The sequence below is a fragment of the Myripristis murdjan genome, chromosome 22 (assembly GCF_902150065.1).
Source record: "Myripristis murdjan chromosome 22, fMyrMur1.1, whole genome shotgun sequence".
NCBI lineage: Eukaryota > Metazoa > Chordata > Actinopteri > Holocentriformes > Holocentridae > Myripristis > Myripristis murdjan.
In genome coordinates this window covers 26,672,693-26,692,340 of record NC_044001.1, presented here as the reverse complement: position 1 = coordinate 26,692,340, position 19,648 = coordinate 26,672,693, and the positions used below count along the sequence as shown (strand labels likewise).

Here is a 19,648-nt window from a genome sequence, read left to right as displayed (position 1 = left end):
ATAAAGACCCACGGGGAATAGCAGGACATAGGATAGACAGAAAATGTTATTTTCAAACCTGCAGGATCATCAAGTTCACGATCATGATGAAATACTTTTTTCCTACCTTTATCTGGGGCGATTTTGATGAATATGTGTGCACTTACACAACCAAACTCTTCTACCTTTAGTCGTGCAGCAGCTCCGCAGATGCAGGCTGGGTGAAGGACTTTTGTCAAGGGCACTTTGACACCTTCATCTCCCATTCAGATGTTCATCCTCGTCACCCTTGCAGTCACAACCCTGCCGGTCTAACATGACAATTATTTTTCATTATGGTGGTGCGCTGGACACCCTCCTAATGTGCAGCAGTATCCCAGAACCTGGGCTGCACACAGTCATTGCTTTCCAAAACACGTTGACTGGACAGCCGAGTGCTCAGAAGACATTGTCCTGCTGCAGTGTGATCTAAGGCCAGGAAGGACATACCTTACAGAGGAAGGCAATTTAAACCTCAGTACATCTCTGGCCACTTCATGACTTTTTAATGTTTTCCATTCTGTTTCTTTTCCATAATTCAGAAGCAGGACAGTATGCTATAGGGAGTGGATGTGATAAGAGTTTAGCTTCTAGGAGGACTGGCTTTTGACTCCATCTACTGGTCATTTCTCTTTCAGATGGTAGTATGTATCTCGTCCATGCACTAAAAATGATCAGAAATAACAAAATGCAGAAATGAGAAAAAAATATTATTAGTGTTATTATTGTTTAAGGATCACTGCAGAGGAGCCTGGTGCAACAGCCAACACATCAATGTCAAAAGTGATGCTCTGCCGCGCGACAAAACTCTCTGATATCCTCTCACACTGAGATGTCGAGGTTTCCTCGGGTGACACTGCAGCAGTCTCACCGCAGACATCACAGAGCAAACCTACCGATTCCTTCCTCTTGACAGTGCCACTATGCACTCCTTCCCCGCCAACGCACCATCAAAAATGCAAAACCACAGCGTGAAGCCAAAAGGGGAGCATTGCTCCATGGTGACGGGGCATATCACAGCAGTGAAGATTATAGTTGTTGGGGAAGTATTATGGGGAGTGTAATATATTAACAAAACCCTGCAGTGAGCACAGCATGTTTTTTTGGATAAGGGGTGAGGTTGCTGGGTGGATCTCCACATGGGGTGAAAGGAATTTCTGCTGGAACTTAAAATAAATGACTAAGAACTGGATCTTGCAGTCTCACACTTAGACCCAATTTACTGGCTTATTTGTTCCGTCATGCTTCAACTAGAAACACAAACCCACACTAACTAGACATCAGTCACCTGTAACAAGAAAATGAACGCTCACTGATGGCATGAGAAAGCGCTGAGCTTCTGCAGCATCTCGGGTCTGGTTAGTCTTTCTAAGGGAAATATTCTGCTGTGCTTCTGGTTTGTCTGGAATAAGCAGAAGAAGACGGGGGTAGTTAGCATGAGTCGTGATGGCTGCCATGGCTGAAAAGACAAAGAAAGGAGCGCAACCAGCAGAAACTCAAAATTCATTGAGAGAATCCAAGGAAGAACATGTCACGGTGCTGGAAAGTGACCTCAGTCAGTCAGTTAAGGCACATTACACTGCAACAGAGCCGAGATTTATCTAAAATTGAATGGCAGATTTTATTAAGTTAAGAAATCAACACATTTAAGAAATTCCATAACTTATATACACTGGTCTACTGTATGGATTTAAAAAAAAAATGACAAAAATAAGCTTGACACACCAAGCTAATACAAGTTATAGACTTTACATTTCACACACCCATAAATTATGATCTTGATTCAAATAATTACAGGTTTATTCCATCCTCACAGTAGAGTAAATTATGTGCCTAAACCCTCTATTAGTTCACATCAGTAGTCACCTCACTGTCACCGATTGATCTTTAAATTCTTAAAACTACGCTGTAAAATACTTAAAGCATAACCTACCATGTGTTCCATGGGAAACAAAGAAAAGGCAATGGTTTAAGAAGTCATTTCTCATGAAATATCGGTAAGCCTTAAAATAAACTTTCAAGCAGCCTCAGTAAGCTCATGTACAACAGGTAAAAGAGGCAGGGGTTACCACTTAAGCAGCCAAATACTGTAATACTAAAATGTGCTACTTTGTTCAAAATATACAGAAAATAATGATGGTGCAAAATGCTTCAGTCACAGCCATTAGTGGCATGCACCACAGTAAACAACTAAATTCACAGAGTTTAGCAGGTAAAATGGGTTCCTCTGACAAATGCATTGTACAGTAGTGGCCATTACAATCCAGTAATCCAGTGCTTTTGTTTCTCAATGACTCAATGTAAAACTGTCTGAGCAGTAAGGTATGCTTGTGGTGTTTGGGCTTCAGTGCTCCTCTTTGTCCCGGCCTTTCTTGTCCTTCTCGTCCTGCAGGGCGGTGCCCAGCTTCTTGATGAGCACCGACAGGACCTTGTCCAGCGGGTCCATCACGCCCCTCTGCAGCCATTTGGGAATAGTCGTCCTGGCGTGGTGGAAGCCCAATTTTTGAAGGATGTAGTCCACACCCACCGGGTCAATCTTGCGCCCCGTCCAGGAAATGAGCCTGAAGAAGAGGAGGAGCATTTCATTACCTTTCTGTGCAAAAGCCACTTCCAGATGCATCGCGGCTAGTTCATGCCGCCCAGACTGAGGTTGGATCAAGAATTCTCTCAGCTCACATTACCAATAGAGTAAACGGTAGTTCGGGGCTTGTATAATAGTAGCCCGTAAATCCTCACAGTGACGAAGTTGTGTGATCTTGCATCTCCAGTCTGAACTTAGACGAACTGTTTACCACATGAAAGAACAAACACAGTAGACTCAATAAAGGGGCTGAAAGGGAGTATCAGAGTGTGTTTTTTCATGATTCTCCAGCCCATCTAAGTCTGTTTTGTCCCCCCCCAAAAAAACAAGGTGCTCACACTAATAGTGCTGGGAAAAGTATGCTCTTCTTTTGTGTGCAAAAGCTGAAAAAGGTTTTTCTCTCTTTGAAACCCAGGGGCCTGTAGGCAGGCTTGTATTTTGAAAGGTTTTACTTCACACTCTGCACAAAATTCACTTTTTTCTTTTTGATTTTTTTATGTGAGGGGAAGTTATTATTATGTTTTATTAAAAAACATATTATATTATGTTTTTTATTTCATTTTTTACAATTTAGTAGTTTTGTTTGTTATTTAATTAAAATGTTTAAGTCAAATAATTGTAATAATAGCTTATATGGATTTTTTTTTAACTATTTCTTTTCTAACTTTTTGGCAGCTCACTTTTTTTGGATACTTTTGTGGCAATTTCAAGGTAATTTTTTTTTGGGGGTGGAGCATGTGTTAATTTTCTTGTCATTTATTTTGAAATCTAATGCGTGTTTGAAAGGAATGAGCAGAACAAAAGCTTTCACAAGGTTATTTTGTTTTGGGTGCCTTGGCTTTCTTTTTTCAATCCTGAGAAGAGCAAATATATTACTGTCTTATATTAGGATTTGCATGTTTGGTTCGCACATCATCATTTTGAAATTTGGTCTAGGAGATTGCAGAGAAGAGTGTGGAAAATAATCCACTTCAACATGGAGTGCTCTGGCCCAAAGACGGTTTAAGCTGATTTTAAATCAAACTTCTGAATGTGTGTTACCATATCTACCTGTTTTGCATGTATTTGATGCTGACTCTCTTCAGTGTGACCATCAAATAAATTGAAAACGAGTAATTCAGAATTACTCCCCTAACTTCCTCTTTGACGAAGCCGCTGAATTATGTTTCTTTAATTTATTTGATGGTCACAGTAGAGAGGGTCAGTCAGGATTGGGAAGAAGTAGGAGACAATGGGACAAAGGTCCTGCCTTGAACGTGGGATGTCACTGGCACATGGTCTGCAGCAGCACAGATGCGTCACATTTTCAAGTTTCATGACATCGTATAAAGTGAGCGACAAATGCCTTGTGGGTGGGGTGGTGGGGGACACAACAACCGGACTTTGCTTCTGCAGGTTGGGGTTCAAATCCCGTGTCAGCTGAGAGATGTGTTTGTTTTTAGCTTATATCTGCCAATATTAGCAGCAAACGTTAGCCTTCGTAACATTAACCATGACCTTTCACTAACCTTAACCATGATGACGAACCTTTTCCTAGCCTTAACCAAGTAGTTTTGGTGACTAATGAAGCTACTGAAGCAAACAAAAGATGGCTAAAGCAGCTAACGAGATGCACACAACGTTGACACAGGCTCTGCCATATTGGCTGTAAGTCTAAATTTTGATAGGCAACACATTTTTGGTTCAGAAACATTGACATCAACATATTTGTTGGTTTGCAGAAATGTAAAAAGGCCAACAGGATACCCTAACTTGAGTTTGGATACCAGATCCGAGTCCCGACAGGTTGGTCCAGGTTCTGACAAAAATTTAGAAATTATGTTTGGGTTTGGATCAGGTTCGGTCACATCAGTTATTTTAGCAAAACTCCAATGTAAAATAAATAAAATTGATGGGCCCACTGTCTGTTCTGGGCAACTTCCTGTATGGCACTGGAGTTTACGTGATGACACTGAAGGCAACGCATAGGCTGTATCGGGCAGTAAATGTATCCAAGTGATGGTAGACAAGGAAAAATCTTTGGCTCAGGTCAGTTTCGGACACAAAAAAAGAATGCCTGTGGGGTTCAGGTTGGGCTTGGTCACTACGCTTCCATCTCTGGCCAGGACAAAAATATGCCGCCCAATCCGTACTCCAACCCTAACACCCTAAACAAATTCTTCGTGCTACATGGTATATGGTCAAGATTTCCTCTGTGGTTTCAAACTAGTTCTGTTCAGACTCAAGATGAATGTAAATGAAATGAACTGCAGTGAGGCAGTGCAGGCTCTTCAAGCTATGGTGATAGATGAGCCAAGCTCTGGCAATACCGTGTCCGTAGAGCCAGTGCATTTTGAGTATCAAGCTGCTCAGGGGCCAGCCATGCCCAAAAAGTGAGGTATGAGGATAAGTAAAGTAACTCGGAAACAATCACACGTCACCAGGATACTTTAGAGGGTTTCACCTTGAAGACAACACACAAGACCTTTTTAAAAGACATGCCACCAGAACGCTTCCAATCAAATGGAGAATCTTCCAGGTTTTTTTTTTTGTTTTTATTTTATCACATAAGATTGTAACTGAGCATCACTCAGAACTAGCATGATGTTTTGGCTCTATGATAGCCTTCAGGCTGTATGAATAAAATATTTCTGATGGACTTCTAACCTGAGAGTCGGCTCCAAGTGCCAGGTGTTGCACATGAACTCCCTCCAGTCCACAGTGGTGTAGTTGATGCTGTCTTCCTTGTCCTTGTCCGTGGAGCTTTCATCATGCAGGGCTGTAGGACTCTTCTGGCCAGGCCGAGCCGCAAAAATCCGTGGGGCAAAAAGAGCTGCAGAGACACATGCAGGGAGAAAGGCATTAAGGTGTGACCTAACACACTCGACTGCCTCAATGATTTCTTTTTGACACAGCAAATGCATATTCTGCTTTCTCTTATCAACAGAGAGAACCACAAGCAGATATATTTCCATTACCATGGCTGAGAGCACAGTCAGTGCTTTGATAGCACAGATCTGACTCCTATTCACATTCAAATATCCATCTGGTCCACTTCAATTAATAAGAATTAATAAACGGTGATGCAAATCTTTAATCTCTTCTCTTTCTATTCTACTGTAGAATAAACAGAGCAATGCCACAACACTGTTTTATTTGTTGCCAAGAATGAAAGGTTGCAGGCATAAAGAGTATTCATCTGTTCCAATGTGACAATAGGAAACCCATTAAAATGCTGCCAGCACTGGGTTCTCTGACCTCCCCACTGTGTGTGAAAATAACACTCAGCTGCCTGCATTTCAAGCTGCTCTCAAAAATGTGTCCAGCAGCATACATACAGACTTACAGAGCAGCGAGACAGAAGTGGTTTGCCATGGGAAAAAAACTAGCACTTTGTGCTGGACAGTTTTATGTGTCGTTTTCATGATGCACTGTGTCATTTTATTCTTCAACTACTGCCATTATCCATGGTGTGATTGCTACACATCTTGTGGATGACACATGAATTTCCCCCATGAAGACAAATAGTAAAGAACAAAGACTGCTCCTTTTCTTCTTAAAGGCTCGGTTGAGTACTTTGCAATCCAGGTCGCATTATTCCCATAATTCATAACTGTAAATAGCACAACCTTAGTGTTAGCTCACAGAACTGTTAAACACATCTTGGAAATGTCCATAATAATAATAAAAAAGGTTTCAAACAGTGATTTCTAACAACAGTGCTTTATTGTGCACATCCACACCATTCTGCTGTGGCTAATGCTGTATTCATAGAACACGTGCGTATACGTGTGTATATCTATATATCTATATGTATCTATGTATCTATCTATATCTATCTATCTATATATATATGTATATATATATATATATATATATATATATGATTTTTCCTGACACTGTGAATGCCATGTTGTTGAAATTTACTTGGACCTTGGAGTTTCCGAGGTCCAAGTTCACATGAACGCATCATTAGTTGTTTAGTGGCAGAACAGTGTAGATGTATGCAAGGCAACGTATGCTGATTAAAACTGGTTAGAAGGCACCATTTTTTGCTATCATTTTTTGGATGGACAGTTTCAAAACGTATGGTTTTTGAGGCTGGAAATAAGTGCCTGTTGGTCTGTGTTGAATGTTAGCATGAACCTGCAGCAGAGTGGTGATTTTTTTTTTTTTTTTTTTTGAAGAGAGAAGTCTCTGCCAAGAGTGCTTTTTCTGCTGGTGGGTGGAGCGATGTAGCTGATGAATTGTATCCTTGGCTCAGCTGATTTTACCCATTAGTGACACCATTTACATTTTCTGTGAACATTATTGAAAATGGCAAGGAAGAGGGTGATTTATTGATGGTGGATGGTGAAGGATGCTTTAGTGCTGGCTTTTAGAAGTGGACACCAAAGGCTCACACTTTAAAGCTTGCAGTGAGGCTGTGCTATGTATGGTTATAAAACATGGATATCAACAATTTAAGATGGTCTGGCTTGAAAAATACTAAACCTATCCTTTAAGAATGATGGAAAGTTGAATACTGAAAATGAAAAAAACAAAACCTTTCTCTTTCTCCTTCAGGTAGGCTGACACCAGGTCATGAAGAAACATGATGAGCTCTGCATCCATGGTGACACAAATGTGGTCCGTGAACTCTGTCACCACGCTGCACTCCACCTTAGGTTTGCTGTTGGAGTCTGGAGGATTGATTAAAAAAAATAATAATAAAATAAACAAAAACTAAACAATCCTGACCAGAGATAAGCTTTGATACACATTTGAAACATTTGATAGACATGATACATGATGGAAGGACATGAAATAACCTTAAAAACAGTGTAAGAATAGAGTGTTAAGACATATGGTTGACTGTCCTAACGTACTCCTATATCCCTTTAGGGTTTGCACATTATGGTCAATGGTTTATGGAGCGTGATGCTACCTGTTAGAGAAGGTTCATCTGGGTCTTGTACATGGATGGACTTGAAGTCCAGCTGCATTCTGGGAAGGGCAAAGATAGTCTCTGTTTCGTGGTTGTAGCTGGAGGAGCTGCGGAAGCTGCTGAGAAGACTGGAGCTTTTGGCAGCCGCTCCACTCTCTGGGTTGTTGGCATCCACATTCCTGAGCAAGTTCAACTCTGTACCGAGAGATAAAACATCTCAAAACTTATTTGAGTTTAAGGTCATGCTCACACTATTCTGTTTTTTTTTTTTTTTTATACTGTCAGCACCTATTTTACATTAAAGATAACGGAGGAGCGGTGGCAAGGTGGATGGAAAGAACCTTTTTGGAAAGGTGCTACGCCTGACTTCTTTCAGGCAGAGCTTTCTATGGTTAAGAAAAGTTCAGCTCTAAAAGTCTGTTTCAGTGACTTGGATCGACCAGTCACAAGGAGAAAGAGGTAAGGGTTTGATGCAATGTGGACTCACTGACAGTTTATGACAACAACCAGAATAAAAACTGAGAAAGTATGTCTGGAACACCTTTTTGAAACTAAGCACAATGCACACATGTAGTCTAACGGACAATAAAACAATCTGAATCTGAATATGGGTAAGATTGAGGCAGGGTGTCTTTGGTTACTTTTGTCTATTATCCATGAATAAACATTCATGTAAGATGACATCAAGATAGCTTTACTAGAGGAAGTTAGGGTGCTTGCTGTTACCTTCATTTCTCATGGCAGTGACGTAGTTGAACCACTCTTTGACGGTGGCGACTCCATGCGGGGGGTTTTCGTGCCGTCGGCGGGTTATTTTGGTAATGGTGGCCATTGGGCTTTCTAATGCACCGCATGGTTTGGTCACCATGGTGTTGTGGCCAAGATGGAAATCCAGTGTCTGCACAATGTAGGTAGAATCATCTTTGGAGCCTGGTTACAAAAGTAAGTTACAAAAAACATACATGTCAAGAACAATGTCAAAATATGGCATTCTCATTTTTCCCATAAAGGTCATGCTAAGTGTTTCCCATGCTTTTTCAGGTACAGAATCAGTGATGGTAACAGGAGTGCTATTTTAACAATCAATTAATCGGCAGATTGTTTTCTCAGATAATCAGCAAATTAGATTAAGAGGGGAAAAATTTACTGGATAGTTATTTTTTAAATGCTTAGTACATATTTCATAAGGTTATATCTATATATCAAACTAAAAAAAAAAAAAAAACCCTTGACATTTATCACACTGCAATGTGATATGACATTAATGACATCTTTATGTTAGTGGTGACTGAATAAGTGTATTGTACTGATTCTCTTTTAATAAATTGGAAACAGCCCTAGTTTCAATAAGCTGCAAACTGATTTTGCAGCCTACAAACTTTATGGTCGATTTTTTCCAAATTTGTCATTAGTTGCTGCAGGCTGCAGGCAGAGGGTGGGTGTTAATTTAACACACAGGATTGCTACTGGACTGTGACAATAGTTGTGCACTTGGTTCTCTAATAAAACCAAAGCAGTGACATTTAGATGAAGGTGTTTCTTTCCATTTGAGGTTAGTGAGTCGAGTGTCTTGTTCCTCACCGTCCTCCCAGATCTTCTGTGCCTCCGTCCAGAAGGCGATGTTGGGCTCTTCCAGGTGGAACAAAGCCCACGACTTGGAGCGGAAGTTGGGCCCGTGGAAGCAGGCCAGTGTCATGTGATTGCCGTGAAGGCTCATTGATCCGCCCAGCTGCACTGCGTCTTCAGGAAGGGGCATCTGGAAGAGGGAGATGTGGCAGCCGGCTATCACTTTCAGCACCCCGGGCCAGTGGCGGTGGTGGGCTGCATCCATGTCTGACAGAAAGAAGCACAGAGGGTTATATGACATAAAATGAGAAGCAGAGGGAACTTTAGACAGACAAATAAACTCATACTTCAACATGAGCCATGTACGTTATATCATCGACTACCTAAAGGCATATGATGTTCAGTGCAGTGTGCTTTTGTAACACCAGGACATGTGTGTTAAATCTAAATGGAACCTTAATTAAGATAATTTGTATTTTTAGCAGCAGTGACACCACTGAATAACTACAGAAATATTGTTATAACTGTTATAACAAAAAAACATTGTGAAAATATTTTTAGCCTGACGTTCAAAGCATCCCACAGTAGAATATATTTTAAGGGAGACGCTGTCAAATAAGAGCAGGTCCTTTCTCGATGGAGAGAAATTATTCTCTATTGAGGAGCACCCCCATTTTCACTCTAATATATTACCTGTCTCAAGCAAATTTCAAGTCTCTACAAGCTGATTTTCATACAATATTAAAACAAATGGAAACAGACTGCATGGAGTGGAGGAAAACAAATTCACACAGTATGCCGTGCTTTGGAAACCGGTCAGGAGTAATGAACTGTGGAGGTGTGTGGGTTTTTTTTTTTTAGTTGCTTGGTAATTTGTTATGCTTTCTTTGGGACAATTTATGATTTTGCTTTTTTAAGTCTAATTTTTATTGTTCACCTTAGGGAGTAGAAAATCAGTTTACTCATCTAATTGTTGTTTATGTTCTGGTTGCAGTAGCTTGATTTGTGTTATTCGTGTTATTTGTGAATTTTATATTGTTTGTCTTTCCTATGTGGACCCAAGAAGACCTATGGAAGCTAATGGGAATCTGAATTAAGAATAAAGAATACACAATGTAAATTGTGGTAAATGGCCTGAAAATGCAAAAACACTTGTATGGTCCTACTGGCTTACTCGAAGAACCAGTTTCATTTTATTCCCTACAACCAGTATAAGAAATGCAAATAAATGCAATGCAAATCATTTCCCTTCTGTTATGTCACAGAGTTTGTGTAATGTTTCATATAACAGTGTTGAAAAGGCATGCTTACAAAGCTCAGTGGCTCCTTTCTCCAAGTTGATGACAGGGGTTTTGGGGGGCAGGTAGGGCCCTGGACCCCAGGTGGAAAGAGCCCGTTTGCTGGTGTCGAACTGCTGAGTGAAAAACTCCTGCAGCTTCATTCCAATCTTGATGAGGTCTGGTGTGGTGGAGCGTGAAATGATCACCTGGAAAATGTCCCACTGCAAGTCCCCATGGACAAAGATCTCACTGCAAGCAGGAAGAGGGAGATGGGTGGGGAAACGGGGGAGAACAAGGAGATAGATGACTGAGAATAAGACCGAGGTTTTCCAAAAAGCATAAAAGACGGCAAAGACAGACAGGTATAGTGTACAGATTAAAGATTTTTTGTTTTGTTTTGTTAAATCAACAGGGAATTGGTCAGAATAATTACAGATAAGTGGATGTCGAAGTAGCTGCAAATGATCAACAACGGGTGCGATCAACCTTTGTTTGCATTCATTGTCTTCAACATTGTGGAAAAGTTGACTTTAGTGTGGTTTTATATTCAGTTTGTTTAGTCTCATGCTGCACATCAGGTCATGAACAGAGGTCACACGGACCCTTAAGCAGCTGTTTGTTGGACAGAGTTTTCATTCCACCAGGTTAGAAACTTTGGTTGCACAGGAATCACTGAAGCAAATCTGGGTCCAGTCCCTCAAACATTAACTAAACATGATGGAATTCTCTAGTGTCTCTCTGGTGTTCTTGCCAGATGAAGAAATAACTGAATATAGATCGCATCAGTCACCAGACTGTAGTTTATCCCAACTACATTTTGTTATACTAGTCTCTCCAATCATGAGAAACTGCTGGATCTGAGATGTGAGATCTCCTTATACTCATAAAACAATGTATTCTGGGATTGGTTCAGACAGTATTCTCACTTTTATCAAATCATAAAGCAGCATGCATGGCAAAAAACTGATGTGTCTCGGCACTAGGGGTGTAAAGATCCATTGATCTGGATTTATATATTGAGTTGTGAATCGATGTTTCAAAATAATCTATACAAAATAAAAATATTGATCCATATTGTCATCTTCGAGATATGCCTTTATTTTGAAATTCCCATGGCATGTCTGTGTCACCGTTTCCGAGCACAATGTGTTCCTAAGTGTTCAAATGCCAGGTAGATAATGGCAGCTGCGGCCAGCAGCCAGGAAAAAGACAATATGGATATCTGCTCCTCTCTTGGGAATAAATGAGCAGTGTGGAAACTGCTGACAATCTGATGAACACACACCATATATCAACAATGCCAGGATGAGATAAAATACTCACTGAGGAACATGGAAACACAACCTTGTAATGTAACTGATTGTGTTAAATGGCCACATAATATCCTCTCGCAATCCACTGCAACATGTTTTGTGTGGACACACCCTCAGTGGAACCACTGACCACATTTTGTCATGGCCATATAAAGCTTGATGTCTGCGGTGTAGCCGCAGTGTATTTCATGAACCAGGGGTGTTGTATTGATTATCTAGCTTCCATGGACATTCTGCCACACCTTTTCTCTGACAGGCTGGTGTCGACGGTGCACAGGTTGACCTTCCATTCATCCTGGAGCTGGAGATCAGCGTTGCTGAACACGCCCATGAGGATGCTGGAACCCATGTAATCCACTCGGGCCTCTGTTGAGCCCATGGTGATCTGGATCTTGTGGCTTGGCTGCTGGTTCGGGTGTTCAGAGATGTGGGCTACAGACAAACAGACAAGTGTTAAACACTCTTGTGGATGTACTGTTCATACTTACTGCTTATACTGGCTACCAAAGAGGATAAGAGATAAGTTGAAATGAGACAGACCCCTATGGGTAAATCTGGGAGACAGGAAAGGCAAACAAATGATAACAGCAAATGATACGAATAAAAATTTAATTTGAGCAAATGGGAGTTCTGTAAAAATATTTGATTGGCACAATCTAATTGCTAGAAAATAAAAGTACAACTTGATCTACGATAACTGTAGCATATGCAGATAATGTGCAAAAATGTATACTTCACTCACAGGTTCACTGTGTGTGAAAGTGTGTGGGCATGTAGATGTGCATCTTAAAAACACTAAATACAATCATTTTACTTGAAAAATAAGAATATGCACACCGGGAGGGACTTGCTCAATGAAATATACGGAATGGAAAAAACATGTGTGAGAATGAGAAATCAAGTCCTTATTTTTGAGGAAAGATGAGAAATTGGGTCAGGTATAAAACAAACAATATTTTGTAATGATCCTTCCGTAAAAATGGGATAAACAGGAATGAAAATTGTACTCATTCACTATATTGGTGAACATATGTGTATATGTGTATACACGTACATGTAGCTATTGTGAGTACATGTTTCACTGATTTACAATCTCTACTTTTTCTTTTGTTTTTGAAGAAGAGACATTGTACCTGAACCTTGTTTTTTTGTTGATACATTATCCTTGGACTTAAAAATAAAATAAAATAAATACATAAAAATGTCACATTCCATGTCAAAATCAGAACTTGTCTGTGAATGGAGGTATTATAAGTCGAGAAACTGACATCAACCTTTTGGCACAAAAAAGCACAAACAATTCAGAAGTCAGAATACAGTCTGGTGTGAGAACTTTGCATTAGATAGTGGCCCAGAGCCACAGCCACACACTTCACTTTGACACCAGGGCTGTGACAGAGCTGCAGGAATACAGCACATGTCTGCACTGTCGGAGCGGGCCTGTTTTGTTTACTTACAGACCATCTCCAGAGTGTTTACGTCTATGTTGCCGCCCACAACCCCGCCTTTGGAGTCCAGCTTGGAGCGGCCGAGGCCCACCGACATGCTGATCTCTCGGTCCCGGTTGCTGCCTACAGACAGGCGGCCCTGACTCTTTAACCCACTGGTCGTCCAGCTGCAGGGACAAACACAACAGTGAGCGCTGCTGCTGCTGCTGAAAAAAGCAGACCTGCTCTCCACACAAGGACATGATCACCAATATCCAGGGGGAAAAGGAGTTGTGACTGCTATGTGGTATGCTGACATCTTCATACATTGCATATTCCAACAAGAGAGCGATAACAACATTGTCATTTGTTGATGCGCTTTATTTTTCATGTTTTGATGTGTTTGTTCAAGTGTGTTGGTGTTTTGACAACTGAATTTCCTTCTGTTTGGGAGGAAGACAAAGGTTAGGTAGATATGTAGGTAGGCAGGAAGGATGGAAAGAAGAAACAAAGACAGCAGTATTCTGTTTTTCTTGATCTGCCTCTGCATCTCCCCTCTAAGTTAAAAAAAAACCCTGCAGGAGTCCAACTCTTTTAAGGAAATCATTTTTAAGTATTTTCCACGGACATATTCAGTGACATCTAAACATCTTTGGGTGTGGTGGGAGACTTGATTCAGCCCTTGTCGCCATACTTATTTTCATATTCTCATATATCACTTTTCTTAATCAATATATCACTTCTTACTAATATATGCATACACAAAGATAACTGTAGGGGATTGTGCTAATATTAAGTATTCATATATTCAGATGTCTGGTAAATCATAATACAGAAAGTGATTCTATATATCTGAATACACCTATATCAAATTTATGTAGAGGGTTTCTCTCAGGTTTGCCTTTGGTCCTAAGAAGACAGACTTTGTGTGTCCAGTACTGTACTCTGCAGACAGAGTCAGGTCTTTTTATGAATAAAGAGATCTTTAAACTGAATAACCTCTACTCCTGTGCTTTACTTTGCCTCCACACAAAAATCTGGATAAATTTAATACCAAAAATCAGGATTATTTTGATCCCGCCTAGAGGGCTGGATTGAGAGTGGATTGACAAAATGGTTTCACACACCTCTACAGAAATTATTGGAAACCTCAAAAGAATACAGAGGTAATAAACCTGTGATCACTGAAACTGATTTAAATCACTCACGATTTTCATAATACGTTTAAACTTAAAATAATTGGCTGATTTTTTGTACTTAATTACTGAATGTTGCTTTAAAACAAATAAACGCTCTACCACATCATCTCAGAGTAAAGTTCTGCCACTGTGCAGCCTGCTGGAGCAGCTGGACTGACTGATTTTTCAAATCATTAGATAAAGGCCTGTAATCAAACAAGAATTGCATCCACTGTGTCCAAAGATTGCCTTCATAAGTTTGCAGATGGCGAAAATGTAGATCATTGATTATTTCTCTTTCATTACCAAATTAACTCTTATTTGTCCAGCAGATGGCCACATCGAGGGGTATAAAAACCACTCCAACTCCAGAATTGGAAATCCAGATCATGTACGATCTGGATCAACATTATCTAAAATGAAAATATTTTGAAAAACAGGGTCAAATTTGGTCATTTAAATGTTATCATCTGCATTCTCTATGATTACACAAACACTTCCAACCATGCTCATCATTAAGATTTGAGACATGACAGCACATTTGACCGTAGTGATTTTCATTTTCAGACACTTATGATTATTTTTTTTAATCTCCCTCAGTGTTTTTTTCCTGAAACCTGTGACCTTTGCCTTTTGTAGCTCTCTCTTTCTCTCACTCTCTGACGACAGCACAACCTGGCCCCTGGTTTTTTTTTGAGTGTGTAGGTCAAAAAGCGTGACCACTCACGTGTTGTTGCCCATGACATTGCTCATGTTCATCTGGACGTTGAGTTGCTTCAGGTTGATGGCGAACACCACCAGGGTCTCCCAGGGTGTCCCCTGCTGGCCTGCTGCTTTGCCATTTTTGTTGAAGGATGGAGTGGATGTTTTTGTCACTGAGTCTAGGGGAGGAACAAGGCTGACTTAGTAAAACGATACTGAAGGATAACATGTTGTGTTAAGCAATGATATCAACAAAAAGTAAGAGTATCAGGGCCGGACTGAGTGCTAGCAAGCACACTTTTTCAATTTTCCTAGGAGATTTTCTCCGTCTTCCTTCCAACATGCTAACTTGTGTCTTGTACTTGGTTTCCTTGTGTTTATTTTTGTTGTGTACTGTACTGTATCATTTTGATTTGTCAATCGATAGCCAACTTCGATCTGAGCAGGCTTGTCTGTGCAAAGTCCTTGGAGACATGAAGAGATGATGAGCTACATAAATAAACTTGTCTTGAGTTAGTCATTTGTCCTTGCAATGAAATTAGGAGAATGTGCTGGGGGGTGTCTATTAATTCTTCTGTCTCATTTTGTCTCACATATTATTTAGGACAATGTTGGTCCAACTTTGATTAAGCTCAAGGGAATGATGCATTTTCAAAATTACACTGCTTGACTCAAGAAGGGGTGTGACAATTACAGCTCAATATATAATATAATACAGCTCAAAATCTACACGTGGCCTTGCTCTACAAAAGCCGCCTCTGGGATTCCAGAAAATCAGTACTGAAACTTCATAAAAGGCCATTCCTGTGACTTTGCATGTTTATCATAATATCTTCAAAATGCATAAACTTCTTGTTTCTGATAATCTTTTCCCAAAGCAGTCGCATTTTAGAGTTCTGATATTGTTTTTTATCCAGCCATTGGTTTCGATTCATTCCACTACCATATGAAACTTTCCTCACAGAAGTATTCCATCACCGTAATAAAATCGACCACTTTAATTTTTCTAAAAGCCACAGCACTGTTGTGTTTCTGATGACTTGAAATTGGGCAGAATGAAGTGGTCTCTGTCAGAATAGAGTCCCCAGGTGAATGTTGGCTTTACACAATAAACAATCAGTTCCTTTGCTTATGAATGTTGACTTCTCTGTTAGCTGCAGAAGCAGAATATTGTAAGAATAGATATTCTGACCAAACATTCAAATTGGAAAATTGAGGGACTTTGTTTATATCTCATGAAATCTTGCATGATTTGAAAAATGGTTTATTGCAATGTAAAACATGGGGGGATTGTAGAAAATGGGCCAAACATTCAAAAATATTGGTATTGTCCTCTAAAATGTCACATATAATCCAACAAAACATCAGTGAGGCTAAGTGCACTCTTGATAGCCCCAGTGGCATACCTGCACTCACACACATTGTAACATTTAGATTAGGATTAGTGGCATGGTTCTGCCTGTCAGATGGCATTAGGACACTGTAGCCTGATGCCCTCTGTGGTCTCCATCACTCTTTTAACAGCTGAATCAGGCTACTGTATGGCTGCTCACCATGTAATATGGTGTAAAAGAGTTTTACATCACATCATCTGTATGTGTGAATGTAAAAATGATACCCTCCATCCATGGGGAGTTTTTGTAATTACCTCTTCTAGGAGCAGAAGAATCAGACACGCTCCTTGTGCGGCCAGGCGCTGGGGACTTGAGGTGAGCCAGGCCCCCTGGGGACATGTTGCTCCCGGTGGAGTGCTCTGAGAAGACATTGGGGGACTGGGGGATGTGCTGCGTCCCAGTGCTGCCGTCCCACGTCCTCCAATAGGCTTTGCGGCTGGACTCAGGGGACAGATGTTGAGTGATGTTTTCAGCAGAGTCAGGGGTGGCCGGGCCAGAGGCTGAGGAGAAGTAAAGGTTGGGATGTAAGGTTTGGAAATGTCACACTGGAGGAGAACACTGAATGAAAAAAGTAACTAAAGAAAAGAGGCAAAGCAGCTGGTCATTTTTATGTCTCAGATCATAGAGCTGATTGGTAGTCACACAGGTGACAAACAAACATCCTCATTCCCAGCCCAATATTATTCCCTCCAAACTCCTTAAAGACATACTGCCCACTGTCAGTCCGTTCATCTCATAAATTATTAATTACTCCTTGGCCACGGGTATTTTCAAATCTGATTTTAAACATGCAACTGTACAACACATGTAAAGGAAGCCTAATCTTTACCTGACTTACTATCTGTTAATAGAACCTTTTCTGTTATTGTTGGTAGTTATTAATCATCACTTCCCATTTCATTAATGGTGTTCCTCAGGGGTCAATCCTGGGTCCATTTATGTGCTGTCCTTAGATCAGGTCATTAGTAAGCTTGATGTACAGTTCCATTTTTATGTTGACAACACCCAGTTATATGTTCCGTTACAGTTAACTACTCATAGCAGCCTAATACAGCTTACTGACTTCCTTTCTCATATGAACTGTTGGACAAAATTTCCTAAAAGTTAACGGTAACAAAATATAAATTCTCTTGTTTGCACAGTCCAGTTCTTTCAGTCAGACAGTATGCAACCTGGGAGCCTGGTTTTACTGTTTCTTTATTGTTTTTCTCAGGTAGCTAAAAGTAGGCTCTCCACCGATCTGAGCGCCTACATCGGACAGGCCGATATAGTGCATTTTATGCAATTTGTGTGATCGGCTGTTATGTCTGAATTCGCCGATCCGATCAATGATGTCATTGTCGTGTTGAAACTTTTTGCAGATGCTCCCGTTGCATTGTTTTATCTGTCTCATTTACTCAGAAGAAGTTCCACACCACCGCCATGTTAGTTTTGAGCCCTGTCACTATGTGATGGACAATACATTTTTTTAAATCTTGAATCATTCAATGTCGGATTCAAACAAACAACAATGTCGGCGGTGTGGGACTTCTTCAAAGTGTCTGAGACAGATAAAACTCAAGCTCAGTAAACGGTACATAAGTATATACAGTAAATAAACAAGATATTTAAATAGACATATTGCTCCGTCGTGATTGGATCGGTGATAGGTGATCGGTTTGTTTAAACTCACTGATCGGTGATCGGCCCAAAAAATCCTGATCGTGCAAAGCCTAGCTAAAAGTTCAGATTAGATACTGCTGCATATAAACAGAATATTTACAGCAACCACAAGAATGAAAATGCAAGGGGAAAACATATTAACCTTTTGACACAGGCTTGTTTAAGATACATTTCTTAACATTCTTTTTAAGCAAAAGACTGTTAATTTTGCTCTTTTATTAAGTGGCACACTCCACAAAAACATCACTCAAGTGCCAATTTCAACATGAGCCAAATATCAAAAGTAAAAATAATATTGGACCGATACCAATCCTGCTTTTTAAAGCTGATATTGGCCACTACCAGTAGTCTATTGATACATCTGTCCATCCACACAATGGAGTCTTTTTTAATCAGCTCATACAGTATGCAACTGAGGCAGCTATTTTTATACAAGAAAGCAATATGCCGAGGAGTTACCTGGCAGGTTGATTGTCTGATCTCCGAGGAAGAGGCGCCTGGCGATACTTCGACGGTACCAGGCTCTTGGAAATGCCAGGATCTCGCTCAGTCGTCTCATGTCATATTTGAAGGAGGCTGAGCCAATGTCACACACAGCTGAGAAGAGAATATTACAATTTGTTCATTTGCATAGAATGCTTCACTAAAATATCAGACCCCTTGATCCTCTCCACATTTTGCTGTACTTCAAAATGTATTTATTCAGCATTTTTAGTCTAAATTCAATACAAAGCCCTCTTTTTAGCAGAGTGAAAAAGGCAATATAGCAAGGTGAAACGCCAAGTGAACAAAGCTTGTTCCACAGTGAGAGTGAATCTGGGGCTGGCGTTCACCCAATGGCGAGCACTGAGGGAGAGGATGAGGATGAAGAGCCATACGATGTTGGCCTGTTTTCTGTGTGACAGGTAGGTGCCAGTGGAACCAATTTTTTTCATAGGACAGCAATGGCGTTCATTCCGTTGCCAGCATAGGAAACAATGGGTTAGCTTAGATGAGGGGCAAACTTTGAATGTTGTGTTTACAATCGTAAACGTGTGGGCTGGACTCTGAATACTTCAGCGCTGTGTGGGATATATGGTTCATTAATGGATGTCATTCATGTCGTGTTCTTGAAGATTTAAAGATAATATGAATGAATCCCTTTGCAATGACTACAGCTGAAAATGCATAAGATGCAATTTCAGCCTCTCCAGTCCATTTTACTATGGACAGCAATGGAGAAATTGGACAGGGAAAACTCATTAATATTACAAAATCTGCATTTTCCCAAACTGTCATGGAAGAGCTATGATTTATGTTCTCTGAAATGTAAAAAAGTGGAGTTTAACATCTTCTCCCAATGAACCTTATATCCCACGCAATCCTTAAGTATTCAGATGGAGAGTCCACCCTACACCTGAAAATCTCATTAACTCCCATTAAGATGTTGGAAATGCACTCGCCCCTGTCAAAAAATAAATAAACAAATAAAATAATTTGCAAAATATTTACCCAGTGAACAATCTAACTGTGTGTAACTGATGTGCAGGTTTTGCTACTGTGGCAATTTCACCCAAGCAAATCAAGGGAAACTCAATTTCTCTGTTATTTTAATTTCAAAACTTTAACATAAAGTTAACAT

General features: G+C 40.3%; 1 protein-coding gene across 10 annotated transcripts in view; it reads right to left on the bottom strand.

Moving 5' to 3' along the window:
- Positions 1–1,614: 1,614 nt before the first annotated feature.
- The window catches only part of kiaa1109 (KIAA1109 ortholog), a 107,820-nt gene continuing 89,786 nt past the window's right edge, over positions 1,615–19,648 (bottom strand). For 9 of the 10 annotated variants that reach the window (XM_030044471.1, XM_030044476.1, XM_030044473.1 and 6 more), the window contains 12 exons: positions 18,487–18,624; positions 16,620–16,865; positions 14,997–15,150; positions 13,122–13,279; positions 11,907–12,096; positions 10,383–10,600; positions 9,087–9,338; positions 8,232–8,435; positions 7,506–7,700; positions 7,126–7,260; positions 5,246–5,411; positions 1,615–2,579 (listed from right to left, as the gene is read on the bottom strand). In XM_030044471.1, coding sequence (XP_029900331.1) covers positions 2,363–2,579; positions 5,246–5,411; positions 7,126–7,260; positions 7,506–7,700; positions 8,232–8,435; positions 9,087–9,338; positions 10,383–10,600; positions 11,907–12,096; positions 13,122–13,279; positions 14,997–15,150; positions 16,620–16,865; positions 18,487–18,624 — 2,273 coding nt within the window. In that variant the 3' untranslated portion in view covers positions 1,615–2,362. The remainder of the gene's footprint in view (positions 2,580–5,245; positions 5,412–7,125; positions 7,261–7,505; positions 7,701–8,231; positions 8,436–9,086; positions 9,339–10,382; positions 10,601–11,906; positions 12,097–13,121; positions 13,280–14,996; positions 15,151–16,619; positions 16,866–18,486; positions 18,625–19,648) is intronic. The other variant, XM_030044477.1, reaches the window with a different exon arrangement.